Below are 13,681 nucleotides of genomic sequence, written 5' to 3'. Positions count from 1 at the left end.
TTGGCATCGCAGCACTTTCAGTATGCGAGAGGCGACTCTCCACTCGTTTTGCGTCGGCTTGTGAAGGAGTGCGCTGCTGTGAAGGGGTGCGCTGTGTCACTGTATGAACGAGACCGTTTGTGTCACGTGACCGTGTCCGCTTCAGTGAGCTGTGGGTCAGTATTCTCGGTGGCTGATGGCGGAATCTAGGGCTCTGCATCCGGGCACTTGGGCATCTTCCGGGATGGTGTACTGTACATGCCCACTGCTGGTAAAGCGATGTGTGTGGAAGTTAACCAAAGGTGGCAAGAGTTGCCGAATGTTGTAAGAACCCATCAATGTGATGTTTGTGTTGTTTTGAGTGTATGCCAGTTCTGTCTTTGTTTACCCTTTGCAATAAGGTAGGGCCTCAACTGGGTGGTTGGGAATCCAAGTGATACCGTGGCTAATGAAACACACAACCCGCTGGTGTCTCTTCTCCTCAATCACATAAAAATACAGCAGACTAGCACAACCGTTTACCTGTCTGCCAACATTCTAGATTAGACACACATTAAGACTTTGAATTAAGTTAGTGAATCGGAAAAAAAACAATAAAAAAGACAAAACCAAATCGCTAATTTTTTTATAGTTAATTGGTGAGCTTGAGCACATTTTTCACTGTGTTAAAACAAGTAACATTTTGAGGCGGCAGTCATTCTTAGATGGAAAATTAGCGATAGCAGCAGATGAAACAGTGCACGGTGTAACAGATCCGTGTAGCCATACTATTCCGGAAGACGCTCTCCCGCTTAACAACGTTTGGTATAGATAGACAGAGTGATACCCTGTTTTCTTGACTTAAAACCCATGCTTATCACCACGGCCAGCTAACCCGGTGCTTTGTGTCCAGGCTGCCAGTTTCTCAAAGACCCACTGTTTACATTCAAGAAGGTCTGCGGCGCTTGGACGCGAGTCTTTCAGGCCGAGCAGACATCTAGCTGTCACTCCTAATTGCATCCACGCACCGGAAGTTGTTTCTGACTGATATTACAATATGTTTCCCCTCGGTACTTTAGGGGGCCCGCTGTTTTGTTTTTGGACCAATGCACTAGGTCTCGCATTTGCGAGAGTTTTTTTGGCACTGTAAATGACAATGCCTTTTATGTATGTGTTTTGAAAAACCTGCAAGCGGTGCATAGTCATTGCTTACTAGAAGCAAGCCTGGAAGTAACTGTGCCTCTTTTGCTGCCAGCCTTGCGTCTCGTAAGCAATGGCTATAAGTACAAAGTGCGTGTTTACGCACCGCTTGCAGGTTTCCAAAACACATAAATAAAATTCATTGCCCTTTACAATACCAATAGCTCAAACTCTGACAAATGCGAGACCTATTCCATTGCAAATGCTTGTTAAAATGGTGAGTTCAGCTAGGGCTCAGCGTGAGCAGTGCATGTCACTGACACAAGAACAACGCCTGGAAGCCCTGCCGTAAGCCCGTGCAGAGTTTATTGATAAGGTGCACCAAGCCGGATCTTACGAACGTTACAAACGGGAACATCCGCACAAAACAAAGTAAACTTTATGTAGTGTTCAAACATTTGGCATTTACATCTTGATAGAGAATATTTTGTTGTTTCATTTTAAGTAATTCCGTCACATGTAAAATATTCAAACGTTAAAAAGGTTAATTTCATTTTTTCTTAAAGCTTCTAATTTACAGCACGGTAATTTGGGTCAACACTGTGATTACGCTGAAAGTATGCACATATATTCTTATAGAGCATAAATGTGATATAATGCTAATGAATATTTGATAGTATTTTGTTCATGTTTATGCAATTTCAAAGTATAAATGCATTGTAAGTATGGCACTTTGCAGACTGAAAAAGGCTGTTATAGCCGAAACGCTTCTCTCTTTTTAAAGGGGAGGAAGTATGTGTGGGTGTATATTATATATTGAAAAGAACTCCTAGATCTAATGCATAGGTGTGCAAATTCAGTGCTTATGACTATTGATTATTCCGGACGAGGTGCCCCACCCCTTCGTGTGGCTTTAAAATAGCTCTTAAAAGTTTGCTGGTGCCCACTGTTTTGCTGATACTGAACAAATACGTACTGTTCTGGTGGGTGCAGTACCACAAATCCAGGTAATTTCTTGAACCAATCTGTGCGCAGATCTGGCTGGACATTCACAAGTGGAGACTCTTCTTCCCATACCAATTCAATGACTTGGCAATCCGGCTTCCAGAAAGGAGTCTCAAACTCCAAGAAGATTTTATTATTTGTGCCAAAGCCCATCTTCTGGATTGCTTGTAGTTTTTTGTCTGACAGTGGCGGATCCAGGAGTGTGGCATACTTCTCTTTCAAAATGCCTGAAAGACAAAGAAATTGGCAATGATGTGGTGGTAAAACAGCTACACGCCACCCTGTCTGCTCTTGGAATAACAACAAACTACAGGTGGCCTCTAGAATGTACAGTTCTCCATAAGAGTTTCCAAGCCATTACTGTTGTTACTGGGAACGCAAACAAGGAGCCCACCATATTTGGAAAAGTGTTTTGTCATGAGACTCAAAAACTAGAAATTTAAATTTTTCCTCTGTATATCCCACCCTTCACTTGACTGTGCTCTCCATGATTTAATTACCTACATTTTTAGCAGAATCAGTAGGAAACTCTGAAAGATTAAATCACTTGAGGTTGATGTGTACCATATATGATTATGATTATAAAAGTGATAGTGTTTGAATTTGTATGTATATAGTTACAATTTGGTGATGTCATGGTGCTTTAAATCATTTTGCCGAAGAGGGTATAGAAGACTAATACAAATGGGTAAATTCTATTGTTACTGGCAATTGTTTAGCACACAATCTGCCACTGATAATGTGTTGCAGATCTTTTGGCAGTCTGCAGATGACTTTCCCAATGGTTGTGAGGTTTACATTGCAGACCAGAATCTGGTAAAGGCCTGTGAAGGTGAGAGGTCAGTAGAGTGAACGAGAAAGTACATGTCAGTAACAGTATCAACTTTAATGAGTTGTCACTTTGTGATGAGAGATTCTACAGGCTTAATTATCTTCTTGGCTCGGGCACACACTTGCCTGCCAGATGCATAAGGTGGTAGCAAGTGCTATTGGCTTCTGGAAAAAGAATAATATTACATGTGTATTTGTAAAACGCTTGTTCATCCCTTGGGAAATCTTGAATCTGAATTACAGATGTTTGTTAGCTAGGCGTCCTCTGACTTTATCTTTATAAGATCAGTGAAAGCATTAAGTCATTCGACTGATAACACAGATACAACACTTAATGTGCAATTCGTCTGGGTCAAATGTCTACCCGCCATCATGTCGAGATTAATTAAGAACACATACAGACATATAGCCAAAATAATGTAGTCTGAACTGACATCCTTTTACCTTATGTGTGCTTGGATGCATTTAAAAAAAAAAAAAACTTTTTGTTTAATTTTTTAAGGGCAGGTAGTGGTCCCTGGGACCACTGCCTGCTCTGAAAAAAAAATTGCGCACCCATTCACAAAGGTAAAGGGGTCTCCTGGGGACCCCTTCCATTTTGCGAATGGTTTACCACCCTCTTGAAGAGGGTGGTAAAACTGTTAGTAATTGCAGTCGCAAAACATTCTTACATAGGTTTCAGACTCGCTATTAGGAAGGGACACCCCTTCCTAATAGCGAGTCGCTAACCCTACTTTGCGAGTCGCTGTACTCTCGTACATCTTTCCCATTAAGCCTAGCTAAAAATATGCAAAGAGCTTTGTAAATATCAATTCAATGAAACATGTCTGTGCTGTGTTGGAGGTGTATGCAACATTCTGTCTAATATCTATGTTCATGATACAACTTGCGATTAGAGACAGATGCTTTTGTGAGCATGGTCATGCTTAACCCCTTCAGTGATCTTTTTAGTTAAATTTGAGGTTTGCAGGGGATTCTGGGTAGGAAAATGCTGAGAGATCCATACAAGCCACACTCTCCTGGACTCTCTGGGTGTCTAGTTTTTAGAAATGTCTGGGTTTGGTAGCTTTCCCAAGATTGCCACCGAGCCTGGGACCAAAAACGCAGATGACTCCCACGCAAAATTAGATAGTTTTGTGAAAGATAATTTTGATGTCTCCACAATACGGTTTGGACCCTTCCCTGTTGCAGGTACTTGGCCCACCCACACAGGTGAGGTACCATTATTATCAGGAGGCCTAGGGGAACATTGGGTGGTAGGAAATTTGTGTCAGCCCGGTTATATCACAAATTTCCCACACAGAAATGTGAGGAAAATGTGATTTTATTTTTAGCTACATTTCACGTTTGCAGGGGAATCTGGGTAGGAAAATGTTGGGAGATCCATGCAAGCCACAATTCCCTGCACTCCCTTGAGTGTCTAGTTTTCAGAAATGTCTATGTTTGGTAGGTTTCCCTTAATGGCTGCCGAGCCCGGGAACAAAAATGTAGGCGCCCCTCTCCCAAGACCAGATAGCTTTGCGATCGATAATTTTGAAGTGTCCACAGTACGTCTTGGGGCGTTTCCTGTCGCGGGCACTAGCCTACCCACACAAGTGAGGTACCATTTTTATCTGGAGACTTAGGGAAATGCTGGAATAGTGGAAATTTGTGGCTCCCAGCAGATTCCAAAACTTTCCATCACAGAAAATTGAGTAAAATGGTTTTGTTTTGCAAAGTTTGAGGTCTGCAAGGGGTTCTGGGTAACAGAACTTGGTGAGAGTCACACAAGTCACCCCATCCTGGATTCCCCCGGGTGTCTAGTTTTAAAAACTGGACAGATTTGCTAGGTTTCCCTAGGTGCCTGCTGTGCGAGGAAATCCACAGCTAGGCACATTGCGAAAAAAGGGTCAGTTTTCACTGGAAAAATGTGATGTGCCCAAGCTGCGTTTTGGGCCATTTTCTATAGCGAGCACTAGTACTACCCACATAATAGAGGTACCATTTTTATTGGGAGACTTGGGAATATGCTGGGTGGGTGGAAGTTTATGGCTCTATATAGATTCTAGAACTTTCCATCACAGAAATGTGAGGAATATATGTTTTTATTTTTTTTAAAGTTTGAGGTTTTGCAAGGGATTCTGGGTAACAGAACCTGGTGAGAGCCACACAAATCACCCCATCCTGGATTTCCCTGCCCTGGGTGTCTACTTTTAAAAAATGTACAGGTTTGCTAGGTTTCCCTAGGTACCGGCAGAGCTAGGGTCCAAAATCCACAGCTAGGCACATTGCGAAAAAAGGGTCAGTTTTCACTGGAAAAATGTGATGTGCCCACGTTGCGTTTTGGGCCATTTCCGGTCGCAGGCACTAGGCCTACCTCACAAGTGAGGTACCATGTTTATTGAGAGACTTAGGGGAACACACAATTGCAGAACAAGTGTTATTACCAATTGACTTTCTATGCAATTCTGCCTTCCAAATGCAAGACAATGTGTACAAAATAGGGCATTTTGAAAAATGTGCTCTAATTCACATGCTATGCTAGTAAGGGTACCCACAATTTCGGAGATGTGCAAATAACTACTGCATTTAAACTCTATATTTGGTTCTAATTTAAAAAATACATAGATGTCCTTGATACCTATTTTTCACTCTTTATATTTTACAAAACGAATTGCTGTACACCCGGTACACAATGAAAAACCCTTGCAAGGGCACAGCTCAGCTATTGTCTCTGGGTACCTCAGGCTCTTGGTGAACCTACAAGTCCTATATAGCACCACAACCAGAAGGGTTCAGCGGACGCAACAGTATATTGCTTTAAAAAATCTGCCACATTTAGAAGAAGTTGCAGGTGACAAAGTTGGCACAAATGGCTGTTTTTTTTAACTCAATTTCAATATTTATTTATTTCAACTGTTAGTTTCTATAGGAAAACCTTAAAGTATCCACGCAAATGACCCCTTGCTAAATTCTAAATGTTGTCTATGTTTGAGAAATGTATAGCTCTCTGGGATCCATTATTGGTTTCACACCCATTTTTGCCACTAACCGGAAGGAGGTTGAAAGCATAAAAAGTAGGAAAAATAAGCTAAGTCCCAGTAAAATACCAAAACTGTGTAGAAAATGTTGTTTTTCTGACAAAAGTCTCCCTGTTCTTGAGAGCTGAGAAGATGGTGATTTTAGCACCACATACCCTTTGGTGATACCATTTGCATGGAAAAAAACTGACGCTTTCTTCTGCAGCACTTTTTCACCAAACCCCCCCCCCCCCCCCCCCCCCAAATGTAGCAGTTTTTTTGGTTGTTTCTCGGTTCCTTCCAGGGTAATCCACAAACCCTGGGTACCTTTTGAATCCTCTGGTTGTTGAGCGCAAACTACCCCAAATAGCCAAAAAAAGGCTTATCACGGGGGGGGGGGGGGGGGGGGGCGGGAAGGAGGCCTAGCAGCAAAGGGATTAATGAAGCGGCACAGCTGTGTAGTGATGGATGTGCAACGTTCAGTGCAACATGTCCACTGAGTAAAAAGCAGGCATTACAAACTTTACTTTGATTAAATGCAGGGGTGACTCCTCCGTTTCAGCGGCAGAGCGTTGACTCACTGGTTAAAATGCACCTCCATGCCCCAGAACTGAAAAATAAAATGGTAATAAAGTTGGTTTATTACAATTTTATTGTTCAATATGAGCAGCAGGGAGCGGGGTGGGCTTCCTCAGCACTTTTCAAAGTGCACATGTCTTTTTGGCCGGCTGTCTTGCTACAGCCAGACAGACATGCAAACTTTGAAACCTGGGTAATAGTAAGTGCAGGGTTTCAGTGTCCTAGGGAGCAGCGCGTGAGGCCGCTCCCTCCAATCAGGGCGTTGCATTCACAGCATGAGAGCAGCACCAGGATTAGTTAAAGCACTTCTCAAGGGGTCATGCTGCAGGAGGAAGTCTTGCAGCGAGGAAGGGGTCGGAGTCAGACGTGTCGCAGGTAAGTGTTTTTTATCTTTACGCACCATCCATTTGCGCGCCTCGCCACTCCCCATAGATGCCAGCCACCACCGCTTAAATAAGATAGTCTATCCATTAAGCATAGTTGCAAAATATAGAGATCATGGGACTTGTGTAAAACCTGTTCCAATTATCTGGCCAAATGAGTGACAGGTAAACTACAGTGCAATCAACGAGGCAGGTTGATTTAGCCATGTGAATAGGACTGGGACTGAGACTGACGAATAAGTCAATGAAATGTAAGTTTGATATGGTGCAATACCAACTACATTCTAGATTAGCTTCAGAGCACAGAGGTCTAAATCTGAAAGCCCTTTTAAAACATAACCTATGGAGGTCAAAATGCAAAGCAAAATTATTCTCTGCTTGGTGGCTGTGATATGGTGGGGGAAGAGGGGCTGTTATTAGGTCAATCTCTAATTGCAGAAAACTGGAACACAGGGCAGAGGTATTCTAATCTAACAATGGAGAGCAAATATTGGGAATGAAGGGAAATCACAGGTACTTCACTTTCTGGAGTGTGGACGAGCTGGGCACACATGGTGAAGAGAGCATTAATTCATAGTCTGGTCTTGCAGACATTCATGATGGAAACATTTACCATTCCTTTAATCAACAGGATAATTCACCTGATTATATACAAGAAGGCAAAGGCTTGTATCGAGGAGTGGGCCAGGTTTTAAAAAGGGTCAATCTTCAGCAGTTTACCAATTTAATCTGAGAGTGTCACACAATGCTAGAGCAATGTCTGTTTAGTTCTCTGAGTCACACTCATTTGGAGGCATCTCCATTATCAGGAACCAACCAGAGACACTGTGACTCCTGCTGGGCAGCTGACTCACCAAGCCCATAACGCTATGCTGCAAGAGGGGCTGCCAAGCAGCTTTTTTCAGTGGCTTCACAGGCCCGCTGAGCGGGATACCATGATTCCTACTAAGCAGCTGAACCACCAAGCCCATAAGTCTGTGTTGCAAGAGTGGTGGGTGGACCTTCACAAACTCGTCTGCGCCTGACTGAGACCTGACAGGGCCACACTCTTCTTCATCTAGTTAAGAACATAGCAAAGGTATGGGTAGGCATAAAATGGCTTTCTCGACCTGCACTTCTTCCCTTAACGGTGCTTGCTCTAAGTCTACGATTATGTACTACCTGTCTTCCGCAGTCGGGGCTATCAGTGACAAAATTTCTACTGTTGAAGAAGAGTTGGGTCTGCATGCTCTGTGACCTCTTCAGGATTCCCCACTGGGGCTTACACCCTCCACTTTGGCTGTTTCTCTAGCTTTCCAGGCTGGACAGTCCCCAGCAGGCTTCTCAGAGGGCCTGATCAAGGACAAGAATATAGTTTCTGTTCGGGCTGATGTCCATCAGTCTGACTGCATTTTATCAGAGGATTCTCTTGACTCTCATCCTCTGGTTACAAAAAAACCCAGGAAGTTTCCTCCAGGACTGTTTGATCCTAAAACTGCTCAGTTTATTGATAGATGTTTAAGGGAGGGTCCAAAGGGCTGTGATAGGCCATCGCTTGAATTGTTGTTTGTTAATTTGCACTGTAAAATAGAATTTTTGGTCAAAAACTGATTTGAAGTCATTAGGACAATAATAACGAGGATCAAGAGGATAATTGCAGGGTTGCCTACAATACCCCCAATATATTTTATATCCTCTGATATTTTTAAAGGGAAGTCAAAGTCTGTAATTGAGGATCCCGCAGACCCCAGGGATGGCTTGAAATGTAGAATGGGCTCCTCTCAGCAGATTTCCAGTAATTGGATAGAGGCTGGTGAGCGGGTGGAACGTTCAGAGGTTCCTCTCAATGACCCAGTCACCGATAGTGCCTTGTTTCGTGGGTCTCATTCACCCCCTGAGGTAACAGTTTCTAGTCTAACACCCTAATAGCCGGTGCCTCAAGGTCAAATAACAGCTTGAGGAGAGTGGGTGCTTCATTTACTGCCCTGCCCCTGCCAGTTGCCTACCCATTCAGATTAACCTTGCTCCGGATGTGATACCATATGTTGTGGTCCTGAGGAATTTTCCTCTGTTAAGGGCTGAGCTGAGGAAATCATTCTCACAGTTAAAAAACAAGGTCGCACACTGCCTGTACAGTCACACGCCATACAGCCCAACACTCCATGATCATTTGGCGAGGCGGCTGGATCGGTAGGGACCTCAAGCTGTTTGACGGTGATTGTGTGGTTGTAAATTTTAATATGCCAGTGGTGGTGGGTAATCTGTTGCCTGTAGTATCTAGAGTGCAGGGTCCCCCTTCTGTCATTCAAGCGTTATCACTGGGATTTTGTTTAATTTTTATAAATACTGCTTTTTTTTGTTCTCAAGCTCCCCCCAAATTCTTTCAGATTCTAACCACTAACTTTAGCTTGACCACTGGTAATACATAAAAGTTGTTAAGTTGTACTGACAGAAAGTGCTGGATGGCCAAGATGGCAGACATGCTCCTGTGACCTCCTGCAGGATATCTAGGGTGCTGGTGTGTGCCCATGTTCAGTCCCCTAAGTAGCCTGAGCTGAACTGCAGACCTTGGGCACATGCAGCACTCATCGAATCCGACTTGTTCGGTGTTGTAGGGTAGTTGTGAGTAGAGGCCAGGAGCCAAGCACAGGCCAAGATGGCAGCCAGGGGCTGCAGCTACACTCATGAGAGAAGAATCCTTCAAGCTATCAAGGAGTCGAAATTGGACCTGGAGGCCAAAATAGGTGAAGTGGGCTTGGACTTGGCGTTCCTGTGGCAGGACCTCCACAATACAGTGGACACAGTATCGGAAGCAGAGGGGAGAATTTCTGAGCTGAAGAACATGGTACAGGAGCTCAGTACGAAAGTCGCCCGACTGACTAAAACGTCCAAGACCCTCACTGATCCAATGAATGGTTGAACCGAGTCACAAGCAAAAAAGGAAGAAAATTATTATTATTTTTTTTAAAGAAAAGGGGGCAGGGTAAAAACTCCCTGACCCCCTAGGCCTGCCCCAGGGCCCCAAAAAGCATTAAAAAAAATATTTTAGCAGGATTCGCATACGGTGCACGAATCTCGCCAAAAAATAGAAATAAAACGAAGCGCTTCGTTGCTTTTAAGCCCCCGGGTGGGCCAGGCTATGGCAGGGCAGGAGCACGGTTCCTACCCTGTCATAGCAAACACTGCTTTGCTTTGTGGAAGCGAGAGCAGGAACCCTGCTCTCGCTTCCATGAAGCAAAGCAGAATTGCCTTTGGGCAAAGGGAGCTGCATGTCAGCAGTTCCTTTTGCACAAAAGCACTGCTGGCTCCAGTAGGAGGCAGGGAGCCGGCAGGGGCATTAGGCCTCCCCCTGCGGTCTCCAACATTGAGTAATTATACATCAGAGGGTCCCTGTAATATCTAAAAAGAAGGGGAAAGAACCAGGGAAATACAATCAAATAAACAACACAACACCCCTTCCAATTATAACAAAACACTGTCCCACAAAAGAGCTAACCAATTTCTCTCCTGAGCTGATATTTTATTCTCAAAGATATATTTCTTTTTCATACAAAAATATACATCACTAGATCAGTAGATACATATCACTATCTATTTCCTCCGTATATGAAAAGTCTTAGAACAAGACGAAGCAACAAAGTTAATCCAGGTACATTACTCAACAACAAATGACATACAGAGAGGAAATATATAGACAATAAATCAGAACAAACAGAAACAGTTATTGTGCAAAATACATATAACAATGATATACATCAGAAACCATATACAAAACAAAAACAAACAAATGCGCCCACGCGCGTTTCGGAATCCAATGAGTCGTCCTTCCTCAGGGCGCTGATGGTATAGAGAACCAATATTTTATAATAACTGATATATTTCTTTCATATACCCAAAGGTTCAAGTTCAAGTTCAAACACAGCTGAGTCTGTGTCACTAGGCATTCGACTTTCAATAACAAATTGCGTCAAGTGATTAATTCTTCGTGGCATATTCTTAAATCTGGGACTCAGATGAAGACTATGCCAAAACCCATTTTTGCCTTCCGAAGAAATAGAAACTTGAGAAATGCATTGGTTAAATCCATGTTACCTGATAGGAAAGAAAATATACAGCGTTCCATTACTGGAACTAATCCAGTCTTAGGATCGCACAGATGTGGCGGATGCCATGCCTGTGCCTTTGTCAAAACCATGTCTAGCCTTCAATGGGGAAACAGAACCTTTCTGTTTAAAGAAATTACGAACTGTAAGACCTCGAATCTGATCGATCTCATTCTCTGCCCTTGTAGCAAAGGCTATGTAGGGGAAACCAGTAGGGAGATGAGGGTTAGATTCGGTGAACATAAATCCGCTATCAAAACCAAACGTGTAGGAGCACCCCTAGTTAAACATTGGCTAGAGAATCAACATTCAATCAACGATGTTCAATGGTTGATATTGGAACTAATTCACACACCTATAGATGGTAACAGTGAAGCCCTCAGACTGAAAAGATACGTTTTTTGGATATTCACCCTCAGGACTTCTGAGACAGGCTTAAATGATTCTCTTCCGTGGCAAAAAGCAATTTCGTAAATATACAATCTTTGTGGATATGCCATGCTGCCTAATTACATACCTTATAGCTTCTTACTCTTGTTTGCTGTCCTTATGTGCTAAGATTAGGATCTTATTCGAAGTGTTTTCTGATATTTGTAGTCTTACTTTGAAGGTTCACGCCCATTGTTTCTATTTACTAAGTAGATTTTGCTTCCTGTTCCGAAATGGCTGCCATTTGATTATGCCGGCCATAGTTTTCCTATTTGTTACTGACTTATGGTTTATTTCTGATTAGCTGATATTTTTTAACTCCATGACTTTTTGGAGTATTGATGTTTAGATTCTGAGATTTTTGTATTTTTTTATATATATACTTATTACGATATGGCTCTGATGTCTGCATTTCGTTTTTTTCTCTTTTATATTCTGTGAAGCAAGACTCACGTATTCCTTATACGGAGTTTTCCCGCTGCATTAGTAACTATGATAATTTATACATTGGATTTTCTATTTTCTTTAATGATAAAGACTCGCATTTCTTGGACCGGGCTCCGTACTTCCATAATTCCAAGATTGCGGCAATTTGACGTCAGGGCGGTAGTAAGACTACAGTCTAGCGTTTGTTTTTTCACCAGGTGTCTTGGTTTTCGATTCCTTAATTTGACCGCGAGCACTATTTAAAGTGAGCTTGTGCCGGGGACCGACTTACTTCCGCATTGTACGAGAAGAGGATAGACGGTGGATCTAGGACCTGCGAAGAAAGCTCTCTCTCTAATCTGTAAGTTCTTCTTACGATGTAGCCTCCCCTACCCCTTCTTCCGCTTTTGCACTAGGTAGTAGTTGCTAAATGTCATAGTTAACAGCACTTTTGATAATACATTCTATAGCTATAGTGTACGCTCGGGGGATAGATTCTTTTCACACGAGCGCACTATTTTCGTTATCATTCTGCTTTGTTTTGGAATTTGTTATTACTACTCTGCTATTTAATATTTATTTATTTATTTAAACAATTTATAGAGCGCGCAAATACCCGTGGGTGTCTCGGCGCTACGGACAATATGGGGAAGACGTTATTGAGGTGCTCATTGATTAAAGAGCCACGTTTTTATAAGTTTCCTAAAAGTAGTTAGTGTTGGACATATTTTTAGGTGTTGGGGAAGAGAGTTCCATAGCTTGGTGGTGGCAATGGTGAACATCTTGTCACCCCAGGATGCCTTATATGTGCGGGGGACCTTTAGCAGGTTAGCAGTTGAAGAGCGTAAGGTTCGATGAGGCACATGGGCACGAAAGGCTTTTCTCAAAAATTCTGGTCCTGAGTTGTGAATGGCCTTAAAGGCAATGCAGAGGGCCTTAAACTTAATGCGGCTAGGTATTGGTAGCCAGTGCAGATTGCGAACCACCGGGGAGATTGAGTTGTACTTAGGAGTACCGGTTATTAGTCTGGCGGCGGCGTTCTGCACCATCTGCAATCTCTTGATGATCTTTTTTTGGGCATTCAAAAACAGGCCGTTGCAGTAGTCAATTTTTGAAAATACTAGCATGCTAACCAGTGTTTTTCCTGCATTAGGGGGAAGGAACGGAAGTATTTTTCTTATCATTCTGAGGGTAAAGAAAGATGACGAGACAATGGTGTTTGTGTGGGCTAGGAAGGATAGCTTGTCATCAAATATGACCCCTAGGTTTCTAGCTTTGGGTACAGGAATAGGTGGAGGTCCCAAAGTGGTCGGCCACCAGGTAGGTGACCAAGCTGGATGTAGTTTGCCAAATATCACAACCTCCGTTTTGTCGGAGTTCAGCTTTAGGCAATTCTCATCCATCCAGGAACTGATGGCAAGCATGCCAGTTTGGAAATTGGCTGCGATTGCTTCTCCGTCTTTGTTGATTGTAAGCACCAGCTGTGTGTCATCGGCGTAGGTAGTCAGCCTAATTCCGTGGGTTTTAATTACCTTGGCCAGGCCCGACACATAGATATTAAATAGTGTCGGACTCAAGGATGATCCTTGTGGCACTCCACACGGGAGGGTAAATGGAGGAGAGTTAAATTCGCCGAGACTCACCAGCTGAGAGCGATTAGACAGGAAGGAGGCCAAAAGTGCCTTTGCTTTAGAGTTGACACCTAAGTTTGAGACATGGTCGATCAGGGTGGCATGATCGACCGTGTCAAAGGCCGCTGATAGGTCCAGCAATATCAGAATCCCTAGTAGCTCTGATTTCATCTGCTGCCTTAATAAGGGCAGTTTCCGTCCCATGGCCCCTTCTGAAG

General features: G+C 43.1%; 1 protein-coding gene across 2 annotated transcripts in view; it reads right to left on the bottom strand.

Annotated features, from left to right (window-relative positions):
* Positions 1-13,681, bottom strand: part of PAOX (polyamine oxidase) — a 382,337-nt gene that overhangs the window by 116,786 nt on the left and 251,870 nt on the right. For both annotated transcript variants that reach the window (XM_085608703.1, XM_085608704.1), the window contains exon 5: positions 2,075-2,330. In XM_085608703.1, coding sequence (XP_085464829.1) covers positions 2,075-2,330 — 256 coding nt within the window. The remainder of the gene's footprint in view (positions 1-2,074; positions 2,331-13,681) is intronic.

The sequence above is a fragment of the Triturus cristatus genome, chromosome 1_2 (genome assembly GCF_964204655.1).
Source record: "Triturus cristatus chromosome 1_2, aTriCri1.1, whole genome shotgun sequence".
Taxonomy (NCBI): Eukaryota; Metazoa; Chordata; class Amphibia; order Caudata; family Salamandridae; genus Triturus; species Triturus cristatus.
Note: the sequence above shows the minus strand (reverse complement) of the source record. Positions and strands in the feature narration are given on the sequence as shown.